The 16638-nt window shown below is 42.4% G+C and overlaps 1 protein-coding gene across 5 annotated transcripts in view; it reads left to right on the top strand.

Annotated features, from left to right (window-relative positions):
• The window catches only part of SUPT3H (SPT3 homolog, SAGA and STAGA complex component), a 577858-nt gene that overhangs the window by 412279 nt on the left and 148941 nt on the right, over positions 1-16638 (top strand). For all 5 annotated transcript variants that reach the window (XM_075598554.1, XM_075598553.1, XM_075598552.1 and 2 more), the window contains one exon: positions 11298-11373. In XM_075598554.1, the coding sequence (XP_075454669.1) occupies positions 11298-11373 (76 nt within the window). The remainder of the gene's footprint in view (positions 1-11297; positions 11374-16638) is intronic.

A 16638-nucleotide genomic window follows, 5' to 3' on the forward strand; every position in this document is an offset into this window, starting at 1 on the left:
AAAGCAAATATGCAAATATAACTGTATGCTCATGCAGGTGACCATGCAGCAAGCTTAAGCCTATAGGGAACCATGTTAAAAATGGTTATTGAGGCAAAAAGTGACACTGTGTGCTCATTTGCATGTCATTTCCCAGAATCCCTTGCTGCAGTGTAAGTGCTGTATGCTGGGTAATAATGGGGAAAGGCGGGGTTGCAGACCTGCCTAAGACATGCAGATGAGCATACAGTTATATTTGCATATATATATATATATATACTAATTATCCGTGTAGTCGCATTCAAAGTGTAGAAACTCCCTCAGCTAATCAGATCAAACTTACTTCAGGTCAAAGTAGTTTAAATAATACATGTATTTATATACTGTGTATATATGTATATATGTGTATATATATATATATATATATATATATATATATATATATATATACAGTGGTCGACAAATCACCAAAAAATCTACTCGCCACCTAGTACCACACGTGTGCTGCTTGGGCCAATATTTACTCGCCCGGGGGTTAAATCCACTCGCCCGGGGCGAGCAAATGTATAGGTTTGTCGAACACTGTATATATATATATATATATATATATATATATATATATATATATATATATATACAGCTACAGCTAAACCCCGTTATAACGCGGTCCTCGGGGTCCACCCCGAGACCACCGCGTTAGTAACGGGGTCGCGCTAATTTAAAAAAAAAAAATGGCCGCCGCATCAGCGCATATTTATCCCGCGGGACAGGAGATGGGAGCGGGGATGTCCCTCCGGTCCCCGCTTCCCCCTGTCACCGCGTGACAGGCCGCGGGATGGGAGGGGGGATGCCCCTCCAGTCCCCGCTTCAGGAGGAGCAGAGGGAACTGGCAGGGAACATCCACACCTCACGAGCCGCACGGCGCATGCGCATGCGCACGGCGAACGTGAGGGGTGCCTAAAGTGATCGCTGTCGGGATGTGCTGCTTTGGAGACAGGTAAGCACAGTCTCTGGAAGACCGCAACCCCCCCCCCCCCCGCCCCCCGCCGCAGCACAGGGCCCTCGCGCAGCAGTACAGGGCCCGCCGTAGCGCAGGGTCGTCCTGCCACTCAGCCGCAGCGCAGGGCCCCGCCACCCCCCCACCCCCCCACAGCATAATGACGTCCCACCCCCCGCCCCGGGCCGTAACACCAGCCTAGAGGGGAGGGGGACACACCGGACGCTCGGACACCCTTTCCCCTGGCTGTGAGGGGGTTAATGTTGAAGAGGCACCACAGAGGTTGGGTTACCTTGCTGTGTGTGTGTGTGAGCAGTGTGCAGTGTGTGTCAGTGTGAGCAGTGTGTGTGCAGTGTGTGTCAGTGTGAGCAGTGTGTGTGCAGTGTGTCAGTGTGTCAGTGTGTGTGCAGTGTGTCAGTGTGAGCAGTGTGCAGTGTGTCAGTGTGTGCAATGAGCAGTGTCTGTGCAGTGTGTGCAGTGTGAGCAATGAGCAGTGTGTGTCAGTGTGAGCAGTGTGTGTGCAGTGTGCAGTGTGTGTCAGTGTGAGCAGTGTGCAGTGTGTGTCAGTGTGAGCAATGAGCAGTGTGTCAGTGTGTGCAGTGTGAGCAATGAGCAGTGTCTGTGCAGTGTGTGTCAGTGTGAGCAGTGTGTGTGCAGTGTGTGTCAGTGTGAGCAGTGTGCAGTGTGTGTCAGTGTGAGCAGTGTGCAGTGTGTGTCAGTGTGAGCAATGAGCAGTGTGGCAGTGTGTGCAGTGTGAGCAATGAGCAGTGTGTGTGCAGTGTGCAGTGTGTGTCAGTGTGAGCAGTGTGCAGTGTGTCTCAATGTGAGCAATGAGCAGTGTGTCAGTGTGTGCAGTTTGAGCAATGAGCAGTGTGTGTCAGTGTGAGCAGTGTGTCAGTGTCAGCAGTGTGCAGTGTGTCAGTGTGAGCAATGAGCAGTGTGTGTGCAGTGTGTCAGTGTGAGCAGTGTGCAGTGTGTGTCAGTGTGAGCAATGAGCAGTGTGTCAGTGTGTGCAATGAGCAGTGTCTGTGCAGTGTGTGTCAGTGTGAGCAGTGTGTGTGCAGTGTGCAGTGTGTGTCAGTGTGAGCAGTGTGCAGTGTGTGTCAGTGTGAGCAATGAGCAGTGTGTCAGTGTGTGCAGTGTGAGCAATGAGCAGTGTGTGAGCAGTGTGTGTCAGTGTGAGCAGTGTGTGTCAGTGTGAGCAGTGTGTGTCAGTGTGAGCAGTGTGCAGTGTGTGTCAGTGTGAGCAATGAGCAGTGTGTCAGTGTGTGCAGTGTGAGCAATGAGCAGTGTGTGTACAGTGTGCAGTGTGTGTCAGTGTGAGCAGTGTGCAGTGTGTCTCAATGTGAGCAATGAGCAGTGTGTCAGTGTGTGCAGTGTGAGCAATGAGCAGTGTCTGTGCAGTGTGAGTCAGTGTGTGTCAGTGTGTCAGTGTGTGCAGTGTGCAGTGTGTGTCAGTGTGAGCAATGAGCAGTGTGTGCAGTGTGTGTGTGCAGTGTGTGTGCGCAGTGTGTGTGTGCAGTGTGTGTGTGCAGTGTGTGCAGTGTGTGCAGTGTGCAAAAAAAAATAAATTTTAAATTTTTTTTTTTTTTTTTAAAAACTGGAGCCACGGGAAAACCGCGTTATAACCGAATCGCGTTATAACGGGGTTTAGCTATATATATATATATATATATATATATATATATATATATATATATATATACACAGTATATAAATACATGTATTATTTAAACTACTTTGACCTGAAGTAAGTTTGATCTGATTAGCTGAGGGAGTTTCTACACTTTGAATGCGACTACACGGATAATTAGTGGAGTTAAACAGAAGTCCCGTCTCTTTTGGAGCATTAGGAAGCCCTATCTCCCAGAATATACATGTGCCCTCACATTTCTCTACAATACACTGTAGGGGTTTCTTTTAATGAGAAAAAATGGCTACCAGTAACTTTTTGCTTGTAAGCCAGTTGGTGACTCCACCACTAGTGGAACATAGAGGAGTTATGCTGTCAAGTACCGACATGCTTCAGCATCAAAGCTCCTTATAGGCTTGTTCACCAAGAAAAGTAGGAATAACTAATCTAAACTGTTGTCTCATGCAATTGTTAGTACAGAAGAAACGGCCACGGTGATATACAAAATGCAGATATTAACTTGAAATTGGGTATTCTACACAGTTCATGTTTATATTTAGAAAAGCACAGTTTCACACTACATTTTGTAGTAAATCGTATGGTGCATAAGATCTCAAATATATGTTAAAAATGGGTGATTTTAATAAAGGAAGGCATTATTTTAACCGATCTTGTCACCTTAACAAGTGGCCGGACATACATGTTGTCTTTTGTAAGGGAGGAGCAAAGAGATTGGCGATTATGGACCAGCACTGAACATGAAATTAATGTGGTTGGGGTTTAGCATAGGATAAATAGCCATAGAAAGCAAGTCATGCATTGGGAATGACTAGCAAGATATTGGGGTACATGTATATAAGCTAATAATTTCACTAGTTTCTTTTATTGCGGAAACAGTAACTGCCAACGGGTTTTAATACTTCTTTTAGAATCAATTGTCCTCTTAAAATGGAAACATTTGGTTACAATATGTAGAGATTAAGGTAATTTTTTTCATGTTTGTGTAGCAATATAATCAATAAAAGAGTTATGTCTTGCACACCTATAAATGTATAATAAGCAATATACTTGCGATTTGAGGTACTCGTGCTCCATGGTTCAGGAAAAAAACCTGTCTGGTGTAATTTCAAGGTATACAAACAAAGTGGAGGATCCAGGGCTCTACGGATTTTAGAAAAGAATTTATTCTAGGCACACACAACGTTTCGAGCTGTACAAAGCTCTTTCTCAAGCGACTGGCCAGGCACTTGAGAAAGAGCTTTGTACAGCTCGAAACGTTGTGTGTGCCTAAAATAAATTCTTTTCTAAAATCCGTAGAGCCCTGGATCCTCCATTTTGTTTGTGTAGCAATATATTCATCTGAAAAACAATAATAATAATTAAAAAAAGTGAAATGGGTAATTTTTAATCTCAACTAATATTCCATTATTCCTGAAACGCCACAAAACACAAGAACAACAGTCAGTTTAGGAGAGTGCAGACCAGCCCTGTTATCCATGGTGCTGAGATATCAAATCATACATTAGAACAGCGGTGCGCAAACTGTGGGGCGCGACCCTGACGTCATTACGCCGGAGCGCGGGTAAGTTGGGGTTGGGGGGGGGCGCGGGAGCGAGGGGACAGCCGCCAGGGGGGCGCAGGGAAAAAAGTTTGCGCCCCCCTGCATTAGAAGATTACAGGTTACAGAATTTGTAAATATATTACATATACATATATTACAGGGTCATCGCGTAATATATGTGCAGTACTCTTTACTGACTAAATGGGACCAGGTCCTAGTCAGAGAACTGACAGAAAATGTTGATCTAAGGAACATGATACAGCATTGGATCAAATTATATAGATATGTTGAAATACTGAAGTGAAGAAAACCCTTCTCTGAAATATTAGTCATTATGTGAAGTTCCTTTCCGTGTGTATGGCCAAAGTAGTTGGAAGGCTTGAGGTACAGTATTGCTAGAATTGTTACAGGTGCATTAGATGTAGGAAACTGAGAGAAGTACAACGAATGTACTGTAGTTGAAAATGGCTAAAAGAAGAAAGAGAATTGTTGGAGAGGCCTCTGAAAGTCTTACTTTGGAAGGTGGATTTAGAACAAAGAATGAAAGATGTGGCTGTCAGTAGAGGCTTTTATAGATGAAGGATCTTAAGTTAGTTTGTAAATACGATGGTAAAGAGAAGTTGTCCATGTCTACCATCCGTTTAGCAGTAGAGAGGGACAATATTTTGTACACTTTAGGAGACCGTTTTCTTAGTAAGAGAAGGTTGATCTGTGAAGTGTCATAAGGGATGAGTTTCAAAGAGGTCCTAACATTTGAAACCGGGCTTGATAACAGTGTTTTCTAACTTTGCCCTCTGGGACCGACCGCCATGTTATAGGGATACATTGTAACTGCTTATATGGCATACACGTTTGTAAATTCCTTGATCACGCTAAGATTTGGTATACATGGGATTCCCACAAGAGAGGGTTTCAAGCCAATGTTTTAGAAAACAGATATAACTGATTGTTCTGTGCAGAGTGGCTTTTGGTGGTGCCTTCTGTTGTTATTTAGAAATCCTTACATACACTGCTTTACATTTATGATTTCCATCAGGCCTTTCGTTGTTTGGTATTGCTTTTGCTTCACAACTATACGGATTTCTTACCATGTACCACCTTCATAAACCTTAAAGTAATGCCTAGTTTGTATTAAACTAACCTTGTAGCTTTTTATTACAACAGAGCAGAATAGCTTCCCAGCAATAGCCAGAAACTATCTACAGTTCAATACACTAAACATTTTACACGTTTTGAAAGTCTCTTCAGCAACCAGGTTCCAATTGGACAGAGATAAAATATTGTACGTTCTTCATGTGGAGAAGCATGTAAAACCATGGGACTCATGGAGATGGAAGTCTGTCAGAAGATATCAGATTAATATGGCATTTGATCTGTGTCCAAATAAAACCCACAGAAAAGCATTGCTGTATCCTCAATCAAAAAAATCAAGGGAGGAAGAGGAGACGCAAAATTAAATCTACCAGCATAACTTTTTGGTTAGTAAAATACCAATATTTGTTTTGCTAGCATATTTATTCTGAAAACATTTTAGATCTTTCAAAGTCAAGAGCAAATGAAAGACATGAACTTAAACATATGGAACTAAAGCTAAATTAGTTTATTTTAAACCAAGTTTAAGATGTATGCTTCACCTAAATCTGAATGTCTGCATTTTCGTGTTCTGGTTTATAAGTGAGAAGACGAGGGCCTGGTGACTAACTACAGCCGATTCTGTTTTTCTAATGCTCTCAATATTTTCACGTTCATTGGAAGTCTTTCTTTAACAAATGATTACATTTTTGCACCGTGATTGGCATGGGGATATTGTGTATGGTGCGTGCTGTAATCTGCACACTTTGTACAATTCTGTACATGGTTTTGCCTTTTAAGTTGCATTTAATGACCGCGCTATGCTTGCCAAAGTAGGATGGTTATCTCTGTGGTTCAGGCATACTGTGTGTTGTAGGACCTAGGGGCCTATGCTATAAGCGTTCTTAAAACAAATCATGGGCCATTTAAATCACCTGTTTTTTGAGAGTTACTATCACGGTATTCAGAAAGCCTCGATTACCTGTGATAGCAAAATTCCCAAAATGGGCGAGTAGCCAGTGGCATGTTTATCGCCTCTCTGAACAGGCCTTACCCGGTGATTTCTTTCAGCTGCAGAGAGAGCTTCTCAGAGAGAGCCGCCTCTCCCTGCGCAAATCTCACTCGAAATTAATGTTTTTTTAATAAAAAATGTAATACAAGTGTAGATAAACCGGGGGATCTCCGGAGCAGAACCGCGGTAATTTCAGGTCCGGGACCCCCTGCTTCCCGAGATACACATGACGTGGGACATTTAAATGCATAGGAGATACCGGCACCCCATAATGGAGCCTGTACCTCGAGAAGCAGGGGGTCCCCGGACCTCAAATCAATGCGGTTCTGCTCTGGAGACCCCCTGCTCATCTACATTAGTATTAAAATTTATATTAAAACAGCTGCTACCCACAATAAACATTAAAACACAATAACGCTAATACCCACCTCCTCTACCCCCACTTGATTGATACCAGAGGCAGAGGGTGTCCGGAGTTCCTCAGGTAGTCCCTGCGAGTGTCTGTGGGCCCTCAGGTCCCTGCTGGCCTGCGGTAACAACCCTGTGGAAAAAGTTTTGGGCAATACATAGGAATAAATACCCCCCCCCAACACATACAGTACAGTAATAGCAAAATAACTATTATCCAGATATGGATAATAGCTCATTTGCCCATTATAAAATAAAACATTAATCAGCATAAATAAAGTAAATAAACCTTTCTACTTACCCCTGCTGTCATGAAGGGTATCCTCGGCAGCATACTGCAGATCCATGTCCTCCGATGCCAGCAAGAATACCAGAAAAAATACAATTAAATGGCCCCTAACCACTTAATTACCTTAGCGGTTAATAATTAAGGGGTTAACCTACCCGGGAGGCCTCACCACCCACCCATGGACCACTATACCCACCCTGTACCCATTAATTGTCATAGTGGTACATCATACCCATATAATATGGGTATGATAAGCCACTATAGCAGTCAATGGTCACCCTAATAAAAAAGCATGAAGGCCAAAAATACACAATAATAATAGATATGCACAAGCACCGAAACACCCTAATTAAATAAATAAAAGCTCTAGCCAACCAATTAAATAAATAAAAGTGCCAGTCAGTGTCTTTACTCACCGAGCCACTCCTTCTCTCCTTCGAGCATTGACCACCATTTTAATGTTTAGCATTCCTTCATGCAGTTATAGTAAATAAAAATACTGCTTGTGGTGCATTTGCATGTCCCAGACAGGTCTGCCACTATGTATTTTCCCATTATCACTTAGCACACAATGCTTCCACTACAGCCAGGGATTCTGGGTAATGACATTCAAATGAGCACAGTATGTCACTCTTTACTACTTCTCAGCACAGCCTGGGTTAAAGAAGTGCATTGTCAGTCAAACCTATTCAGATGGCTGTTTCAACCTTTTCGGTCTCATTTGTGTGAGGTTGGATGCTGGCTATGCAATGTGAAGCTGGTACGTGGGCATAACCAGACATGGTTATTCATGTCGTTACTAATTTTAGTAAGCAGCTTGCCATGCATGTGTAACTTTTTGTCTCGTACAGTAGAGGTTCAGCATTCCCTAGCACCACTGAAGTGAATGATGTAAACACAAGCTAAGGCACTAGTGTGGATTCATGAATGAGCCTTGATTTGTGAAATCTCGCCTTAAAATCGTTTGAACTATATTCCTTCTTTATATCCCTTGATGCTCTGTGTTACACAAGTATATTTTTATTTATATAGCGCCAACAATATATGCCGTGCTATACAAACTATATCAAACATTAGTATGCAGGAAACACATTACAGAAAGCGCATAAAACAGTCACACAATAGTAAAAGGTATCCTTGCTCCGAAAAGCTTGTAGTCTAAGTTGTATGTTGGTAGATTTACAGAGACAGTAGAGATAGGAGTAAGTACAATGGATGGCAGTGGTCAAACAGTATTGGTACAGTAAGTGTCTTTGTCCTTGTGGAGAGACTCTCGAGTCCAGGCTACTAAAATGGTTCATTAAGAAGGTTTGTTAAAAATTGATACGAGGGTGGGGAAAGATCACATCCGGCATATACTACTGTATAATACAGTTCTAAGATGCAGTTGTTACAGAAGTAACACACAGGATCCATGTAAGTCATGGCACCACTTGAGCATCTTGGGACATGGTACTGGTAACTGGTACTTGGGACAAATATGTGGTTGATAATTCCTTTTTGTAGATATTCAGACCATATATATTTCCTTTGTAACGTGCATTGAAAATCCAGTTGCAATTGTGATGAGGTGACTTTCATTTAATTACATTCTCAGCAACGCAAACACACAAATTATGGAAATATTACATATTTAATTCTACAACATATTCTGTACATGGTGCAATTTGAAAATAAATGGTTAATTTGGCTACAATGATTACATATTTCTCTTAATTCAGCTTCCTGCAGTTTGGTTTCCTGTACCATACCCCAAGGTGCCTATGTACTGTCATGACTTATAGGGGACAGGTGGGATAGACACCTGTAGATGGCTCCTTGGGGACAAATGAAAGTATGTAAAAGGTAAAGGCAGGTCTGTTTCATAGAAAAACGTTCACCGCATAATTTTGTTCTGAAGTTGTAGGATGGTCAATGGGGCCTATTCATTAAAATGCGGGATAATCCGAGTAAAATTGCCTGAAAGCATCATTCACTTAAACGCCATAAAAATCTGGAATTCCTGCCATATTCAATAAGAATGATCGCAATGTCCATGCCATTTACATGTCAAATGTGTTCTATTTGATGTAATTATGGTTGGATAGGAATGATGGAGGAGAGGGGAGAAATGGAGTGAAAGAGCCTCCATATTAAATTAATCTCCCTTTATCGTTATATACCTTCAACACACATTAACCTTCTAAACGTCTGAGGCGAATTCAAATAATATTTGTATATATGCACATATTAGTTTAATATAGACAACTAACCTGTGCCTATTTAATTCTTATTTAATTACATCTCAGCTAAAGTCTATGGTATATTGGGATAAAGACATTAATTTAATATATTTTATATTTCATATATTCTTTTCTGAATATGGAGGCCCTTTTTTGTTCCACTACCCCTCTTTCCCCCCTCCCCTCCCACCCCCCTCCCTCACCCTCCTCACATCACCTTCCCTTCTCCTTCCTCTCTATCACTTTTCACACAGGTTGGACACACGGAAACTGTTAAATGAATATGGCAAGAAGTGTTTGTGTGATTTTGCTTGTTGTCGCACAGAAAGTATGTTCTGTATCTCAATATAAGGCCTTCGGGGCCCCAGCTCCCCTCCAGTCCCACGGTGGAGGGGAGCTGGGTCCCCCTCGGGTGAATCCGGAAGTTGGGCCCGACTTCTGGGTGGGTCCAATTTCCAGTGGAAGGTGGCGTGAGAGGGCCCCTATAGCACACAGTAGCCCCGGAGGAGGAAACTGGTGGAACTCCCGTCCCCCAGAGCGGCTCAATCCTAAGTATCATCATGTGGGCCATTCCAAATGTCAAGTGGCCACGGGTTGGCCACCCCTGGACTACATCTTTTCCATTTATTTATTTTTCAAGCTTTTAGCTGTGTCAAATAGAAGACATTTGTTAAGAAAAGAAAATGACACATACAATACATTGATCTTCCCAAACGTATCCCTCCCCGATAATAGTTTCAGGAAAACCTGATTTCCTTTCAAGTTTACATAGATTTTCTATTTGCAAACATCGGAACTCTTAAAGAATAGAGTACTTGGATAAGCTTCCGCCATTTTATTTCTATCTGAGACTGTCGGCCATCTTTAAAAGTAGACTGCAGAAGCAGCCAACCACAGTCCAAAAGTATTTAATTAATTTACCATTCATATACATTTACAGTCCTCAGAGTAACTATCACCAGTATTGGTACCAAAACATTCATGTTTATGGTGAATTAATTGTATTTATGTTCCTCTTATTGTTTTGTGTGTTTTTTTACTCTACCTATATACTGTAGTTATGTGCTTTCCTGTTCTCCATATGTATAAAGGGGCTATTTATAAACCAAGCATTTCCAAACTCACGTGAATGAACCTAATGTCTTTCAAGATAGTACTTTCAGCTCATATATATATATAGCAAATGCTTCTAGCTGGCTGTTCGGTATAAAGAACGAGGAAATTACTCACCATTGTTAGGCCGTGATTATATAGAAAAATGGCAGCGCCGTCGCATGGCGCTACGCGGCTCAAAAACAAAAGACATAAATCCAATTACAGTTAACATACCAGTAGCGGTGTGTGCGCTGCCTGGAGCTGCAGGGCGGATGACTGGAGAGGAGACAGAGGATTTTGTTATTGGCCGGCGACTGTCGCGTCATACGAGCGGTTCAGCCAATACGGGCGAACCGCTCACGGCCACGCCTCCAAGCCTCCCCTGCCCTTTCTCCCCGTACCTACCCGGCAGAATTGCACAGCCGCCCTGCAGGTCTTGGTATGATTGAGGCCTCAGTATTGCGTTGTGCAGTACTGGTCCAAGCTGCCCACTACACCACAGGATAGAGCAGCAGAATAATCCTTCCATATACTAGTGTTTGTTGTTAATTAAATGTGTTCCAAGAATTAATTTCAGTGTAAAACTGTAGTGCAATATGTTGGCTGTGTTAGTCCTGGACAAATATTTATGGCAAGGGTGGGTCAACTCCAGTCCTCAAAGGCCACCAGCAGGTCAGGTTTTAAGGCTATCTCTGCTCCAGCACAGGTGGTTGTCTTCGAAGACTGAGCCACCTGTGCTAAAGCAGGGATAGCCTGGAAACCTGACCTGCTGGTGGCCCTTGAGGAATGGAGTTGACCAGCTCTGGTTTATGGTAAGGTAAATGATCACAAAGAATGTGTTTAGATATATTTGCTTGTGTGGAGGTTTAGAAAGCGCTCGGCAAACGATTCTATATATGGAAAACTCTCTAGGTCAATGGAAAAATATCACAACCTAAGAGAAATTGGCAACGGTGTATTATAAAGTATAAAATGAACTATATAAACATCCTTTTAACCATTTAAAAATATTTTTTTCTCTAATATTTAGAGAGCAGAAAAACAAACTCGGATGATGGACTCGGCCCAGTATGCAGAATTCTGTGAAAGTAGACAGCTGAGCTTTTGTAAGTATTTATATATATATTTATACTGGATCTGTGTGTGTATACAGCTGAACCCCGTTATAACGCTGTGTGCGGGGTCCACATAATGAGACCGCGTTATAACCGGGATCGCAAAATGGCCATGAGGACTTACCAGGCCTCTGCAGCTCTCTCCTTTCCCTGCTTCATCAGGTTGCGTGCACAGTGCACTTCTCCAAGGTTTTTTTATTATAACATTCAATGCTTTATTACACACACACACACACACACACACACACACACACACATACACACTTTTACCATACCATGCAGGAATCGAACCCATGATCCTTCATACGCTAGTAGCAACTCTCTAGCTACTACACCATGGTTAACATGGTGTGATATCAGTGACTCTATAAACAAACTTAACTTCGGCATAGTACTGAAAGGCTGAGTTTGATTCCTGCATGGTATGGTAAAAGTATTAGTGTACGGGGATGTGTGTATGTATGTGTGTCCGTTAGCAATGAAGCATTGAATGTTATAATTTAAAAAAAAAATACCTTGGAGTGGTTTTTAAATCGGGAGCCACGCTCAGACCGCGTTATAAGCGGATCGTGCTGTAACGGGGTTGAGCTGTGTATAAATGTATGTATATATCACACACACAAGAAAGATACCGCAATCAACTCCGCTGAAAATACATTATATAAAAAAAACAGACTATCCCTATAATAAAACTCCAGACCTGGCGGTGCTACAGGGTAAAAGGTATATAAACATACAGAGTAAAAAGAAAAACCCTTAACAAGCACTCAGATGTATCAGAAAAAAAATATACAACAACAGATGTGTCCAAAATAATACACAATAATGTTAATTTGAATCAAAAACACATCTAACATAAACACTAAAATAACACACACATGGAACCAGACATGGGCTATATTTACAAAGTGGTACTATTCTATAAGACATCTTCCAGCACTTGGACACACCTACCGTTTAAAGCAATGTGTGTAATTAATTCAATGCATGTTTCATTTCTTAATTCTTAAGAGCACTTCCATTCTAATTATTTGGCCAAACGTTAAGTAGGCAACCACAACCCAAACGAGTCTGTTCTACCCCATACAGTTTCTATGCTTTTTGTTCAGGGTGAATAGAATACCCTGGGGTGTCTTTGCTGTGTTCCACAGGTCACCAAATTGGCTCGGTTCACCCCATTGTCATGACTGGTTCAGGTGCTGCAAAGGATTCTGGGCTTGTCCAGTTGCTTCCAATGCACTTTATTATGTGGAATACCCAGAGCTTTTCCCAGCTGCATTAAACAAACTATTCATATAAACCTGGTCAAGGAAGATGCATAACCAGTGTACCCGCTATCGAACAGCTGTTTCATCCTTTTGCTTTCATTGTTGTCAGCTTGGTCAATGATTCTGCATTGTGAAGCCGGTAGTGGCTGCAAACTAGACACACACTAAGGTTATAGTGGATAAAACAAATTGACAAAAAACCTGCAGATATAGGGCACCCATGAATGCGTTTGCATGTCTTCCACAGGTCCCCAAACCGGCTTCATTCACCCCTTGCCTTTGCAATAATGAAGAGAGCAGTGCTGACTGAAAGTTTGGTTTCTGGCCAGACAGTTGGAGCCACTTAGCCCAATTTAGTTAAATATAAAGAAGAGGGACACTGTAATTGTGTTGGTTTTTTTTGCAGATTGAATTCAGTGCTAGCTAAGTGTTTGTGAATCATTTGTAGGGAAAGACAGGTAAACCATAGCACACCTGGAAATGTAGGACAAAAACATGGAAACTAAAATAGCAAAAAGTGTGACCACAATGTTCAAAACCTGTCCTTTTGCAGCAGACACGGAGTCAATCAATTCAAGTATTTCCACTATTTTATCCTGTTGTGTTACTAAACAATTTCGGAAGCTACTGTATATGGAGAGGGAAGAAGATGCAGGATGTATACATACACATATACATACACAAAGCCAGCTACTTCTGTTTAAGTAATCATGGCTTCATAATTACTATACAAACCGTGGATAAAACAAGGACTTGAACAATTCCCATCTAGTTTTGAGGGCTGACAGTTTTATAACACAAAGGCATTGTATAAAAACATCCAAAGCCTTTGTTCACCATGGAAAAATGATTTAAAATGACATATAATAATGGATTTTTTAGTGTGTCATTCATCCAACACTTGTTTTTTTTGGGGACCGCACCGTTACAGAGAGAGTGTTCTCTATTTAAAGCAGTTTCTTGTGTCTATTGGAAAGTTCACAACATATTTACCAGCGCGAACTAATGCCACGATGACAGAATAAGGCTTTACTAGCCCTGACAACTAGATTCCTAGAAATACGTTGTGGCTACGCTTATAATGGGCTTTAAATTAGTGGGGATTGATCATACAGCAAAGTGTGACTAAGACCCAACATTAAAGGTCACAGCAACTGAGAGAATGAAGAACATGAACGGGTGTAATTTACAATGCATCACATGACCATGCAAAATAAGAACAGACACAGTAGTGTCTTTAAGAGACTAATAAATATTCCTTGGTGAAGAATTATTCCAGTTTCATTATTTTCGTCAGATTACAAGTAAGGATCTGATAAATAGCTCTGAATGTTAAATGTCAGGAAAAAGTAGCAAAACATGTTTTCTGAGCATTTTTTTATTCTAAATTGGGTTCCGCCTACGGGTGCAGTTATAATTTCGCATCGCGCATCTGCAAAGCATTAAGTGAATAGTACTTCAGATCACAGTGATTTCAGTAAATGAGAGGTTTGTGATAAAGCCATTTTTAAACCTTCAAATTATAATCACGGCATAAATGTCAATCGTAAGTTTAAATAAATAAAAAAAAAAAAAGGAATGAAAACTGCTGAACTAGAGAAAAACAATCACATGCTGTATATAGAAAGGAAAACATTTCTTGCTGATGGTCATTTCCTGGAAATGCACGCCTGAGTATCTTCCATGTGTATAGAGAGGAATAAGTACTAAATTATGCATGATATGATTAAAATACCCTACATACTGAAGTATTAACACAACGCATTCTTCAGTTATTAAATGGTGTGATTTTAATGTAACCATTAAATGGGCCACTCAAATACCTCCTTTTAATATGCTGTGAAGCCGCTTCTCTGTTTCCTAATGACCTCAAATGAATGGAGCTCAAAGCTTCCCTGACATAGAGAAACCACTTCACAGCATATTGAATAGGGGCCAAAGACTTAAGGAATCTGTGGTCCATCGTGCATGTCCATTTGACCACATCGGTGGCCACTATCCCAGCAGAAACATGTGTAATTGTAGTGCGTTAAGGCAGTTGTATCACCCACTTGACCACTTTATCATAAAGCTCTTCTCGTTTTTTTTTTTTCATTTTTAAATGTATTTTCTATTACCAGAACAGGAGGGTCCCTGGAGCTGCTCTGCCACCTCCGGGGTTCCCCAGTTTCTCAAGATTTTTGGGGCCTTGATACCTTGAGGGAATACTTGTCCAGTGGGGACAAAGTTGTGTCTGGAGTCAGCCTGGCTCTACTGTCCATAATCTATTATGCTGCTACGTTACTATACCTCCACGTGAAACAGAGAAGCATCTCCTGTAATGCTTAATTGATTTGGAAAGCTGCACGAACACTTTGTCTGACCAACTGCAGGTCAACCGAACAGTCTTCTTTTGTTGGATCCTTTTCTGGGCTGTTGCATTATGAAGCCTTTCATCCACAACCTGCAATCTAGTGATCAGTGCAGAACCAGCCGCTACCCCAACAATAGAACCTTTCCTTCTTACACTACCCCTGGATGCTCTCGTTATTCTTTCAAGAGGCTGGTTTATTGGTACGTCCCGGGTACATCTTAGAAATCCTCACCACCTGGAGCAATGCCCCTAGTTCTAAGAAAAGACCTGGTTAACCTCTCCTTGCCAGTCAGTCTACAGTAGTTTCTGCAGACACCCTTCCATTTATTACCCCAAGTCTAAGATATATATATCCCCCTCCCCCTCCATGCTGTGCCGTGTCACCTTTCCATGGCTTCAAACACTTTATCACACTACCTTATCTACAGTATATATCTGTTGTCTCTTTGAGGGGGGGGGATCCGTCCTGCTCTCCCTAACACTATTTTAGCCATATTCCTTTGTTAATCAGTATTGCTGACCTGAGGAAGAGAGGAGAACTCTCGAAAGTTGTTTCATGGACAGGTGTGGGCTATTCCTTTGTTATTTCATCATCAATTAAGCAGGTAAAAGGTCTGGAGTTGATTCCAGGTGTGGCATTAGCATTTGGAAGCTGTTGCTGTGAACCCACAACATGCGGTCAAAGGAGCTCTCAATGCAAGTGAAACAGGGCATCCTTAGGCTGCAAAAAAAAAAAGAAAATCCATCAGAGAGATAGCAGGAACATTAGGAGTGGCCAAATCAACAGTTTGGTCCATTCTGCGTAAAAAAGAACGCACTGGTGAGCTCTGCAACACAAAAAAAAGCTGTGTGTGCTGAGCACGCGCATAGTAAGTGAAACTTCTTTGACTTTTGTCACAGAAATTGTATTTGTGTTGGTGATGTTTTAATTAAAAATCAAAATACAAGTTAATTGACAAAACGCAAATAAATTTGACAGACTGCGCGTGCTCGGCACACATCCCCTGTATTAGCTATTTGCACTGATTGTTCGCGTGTGACCGAGAGTGCGCGCGTGTGAACGAGAGTGCGCGCGTGTGAACGAGAGTGCGCGCGTGTGAACGAGAGTGCGCGCGTGTGACCGAGAGTGCGCGCGTGGGACCGAGTGTGCGCGCGTGGGACCGAGTGTGCGCGCGTGTGACCGAGCGTGCGACTGTGACTGAGTGTGACCTTACATATCCCCTTGCACATCACCCCTCCTGCACATCACCCCTCCTGCACCTTGCATATCCCCCTGCACATCACCCCCCCTCCACATCACTCCCCCCTCCACATCACCCCTCCTCCACATCACCCCTCCTCCACATCACCCCTCCTCCACATCACCCCTCCTCCACATCACCCCTCCTCCACATCACCCTCCTTCACCTTATATATCCCCTTGCACATCACACATCCCCTCCTGCACATCACACATCCCCCCTTGCACATCACACATCCCCTCCTGCACATCACACATCCCCCCCTGCACATCACATATCCCCCCCCTGCACCTTACATCACCCCCCCTGCACCTTACATCACCCCCCCTGCACCTTACATCCCCCCCCCCTGCACCACCTCACCTCACATCACCTCCCCTCACCCCTGCACATC

Source organism: Ascaphus truei, chromosome 4, assembly GCF_040206685.1.
Source record: "Ascaphus truei isolate aAscTru1 chromosome 4, aAscTru1.hap1, whole genome shotgun sequence".
In the NCBI taxonomy this organism is placed as follows: domain Eukaryota; kingdom Metazoa; phylum Chordata; class Amphibia; order Anura; family Ascaphidae; genus Ascaphus; species Ascaphus truei.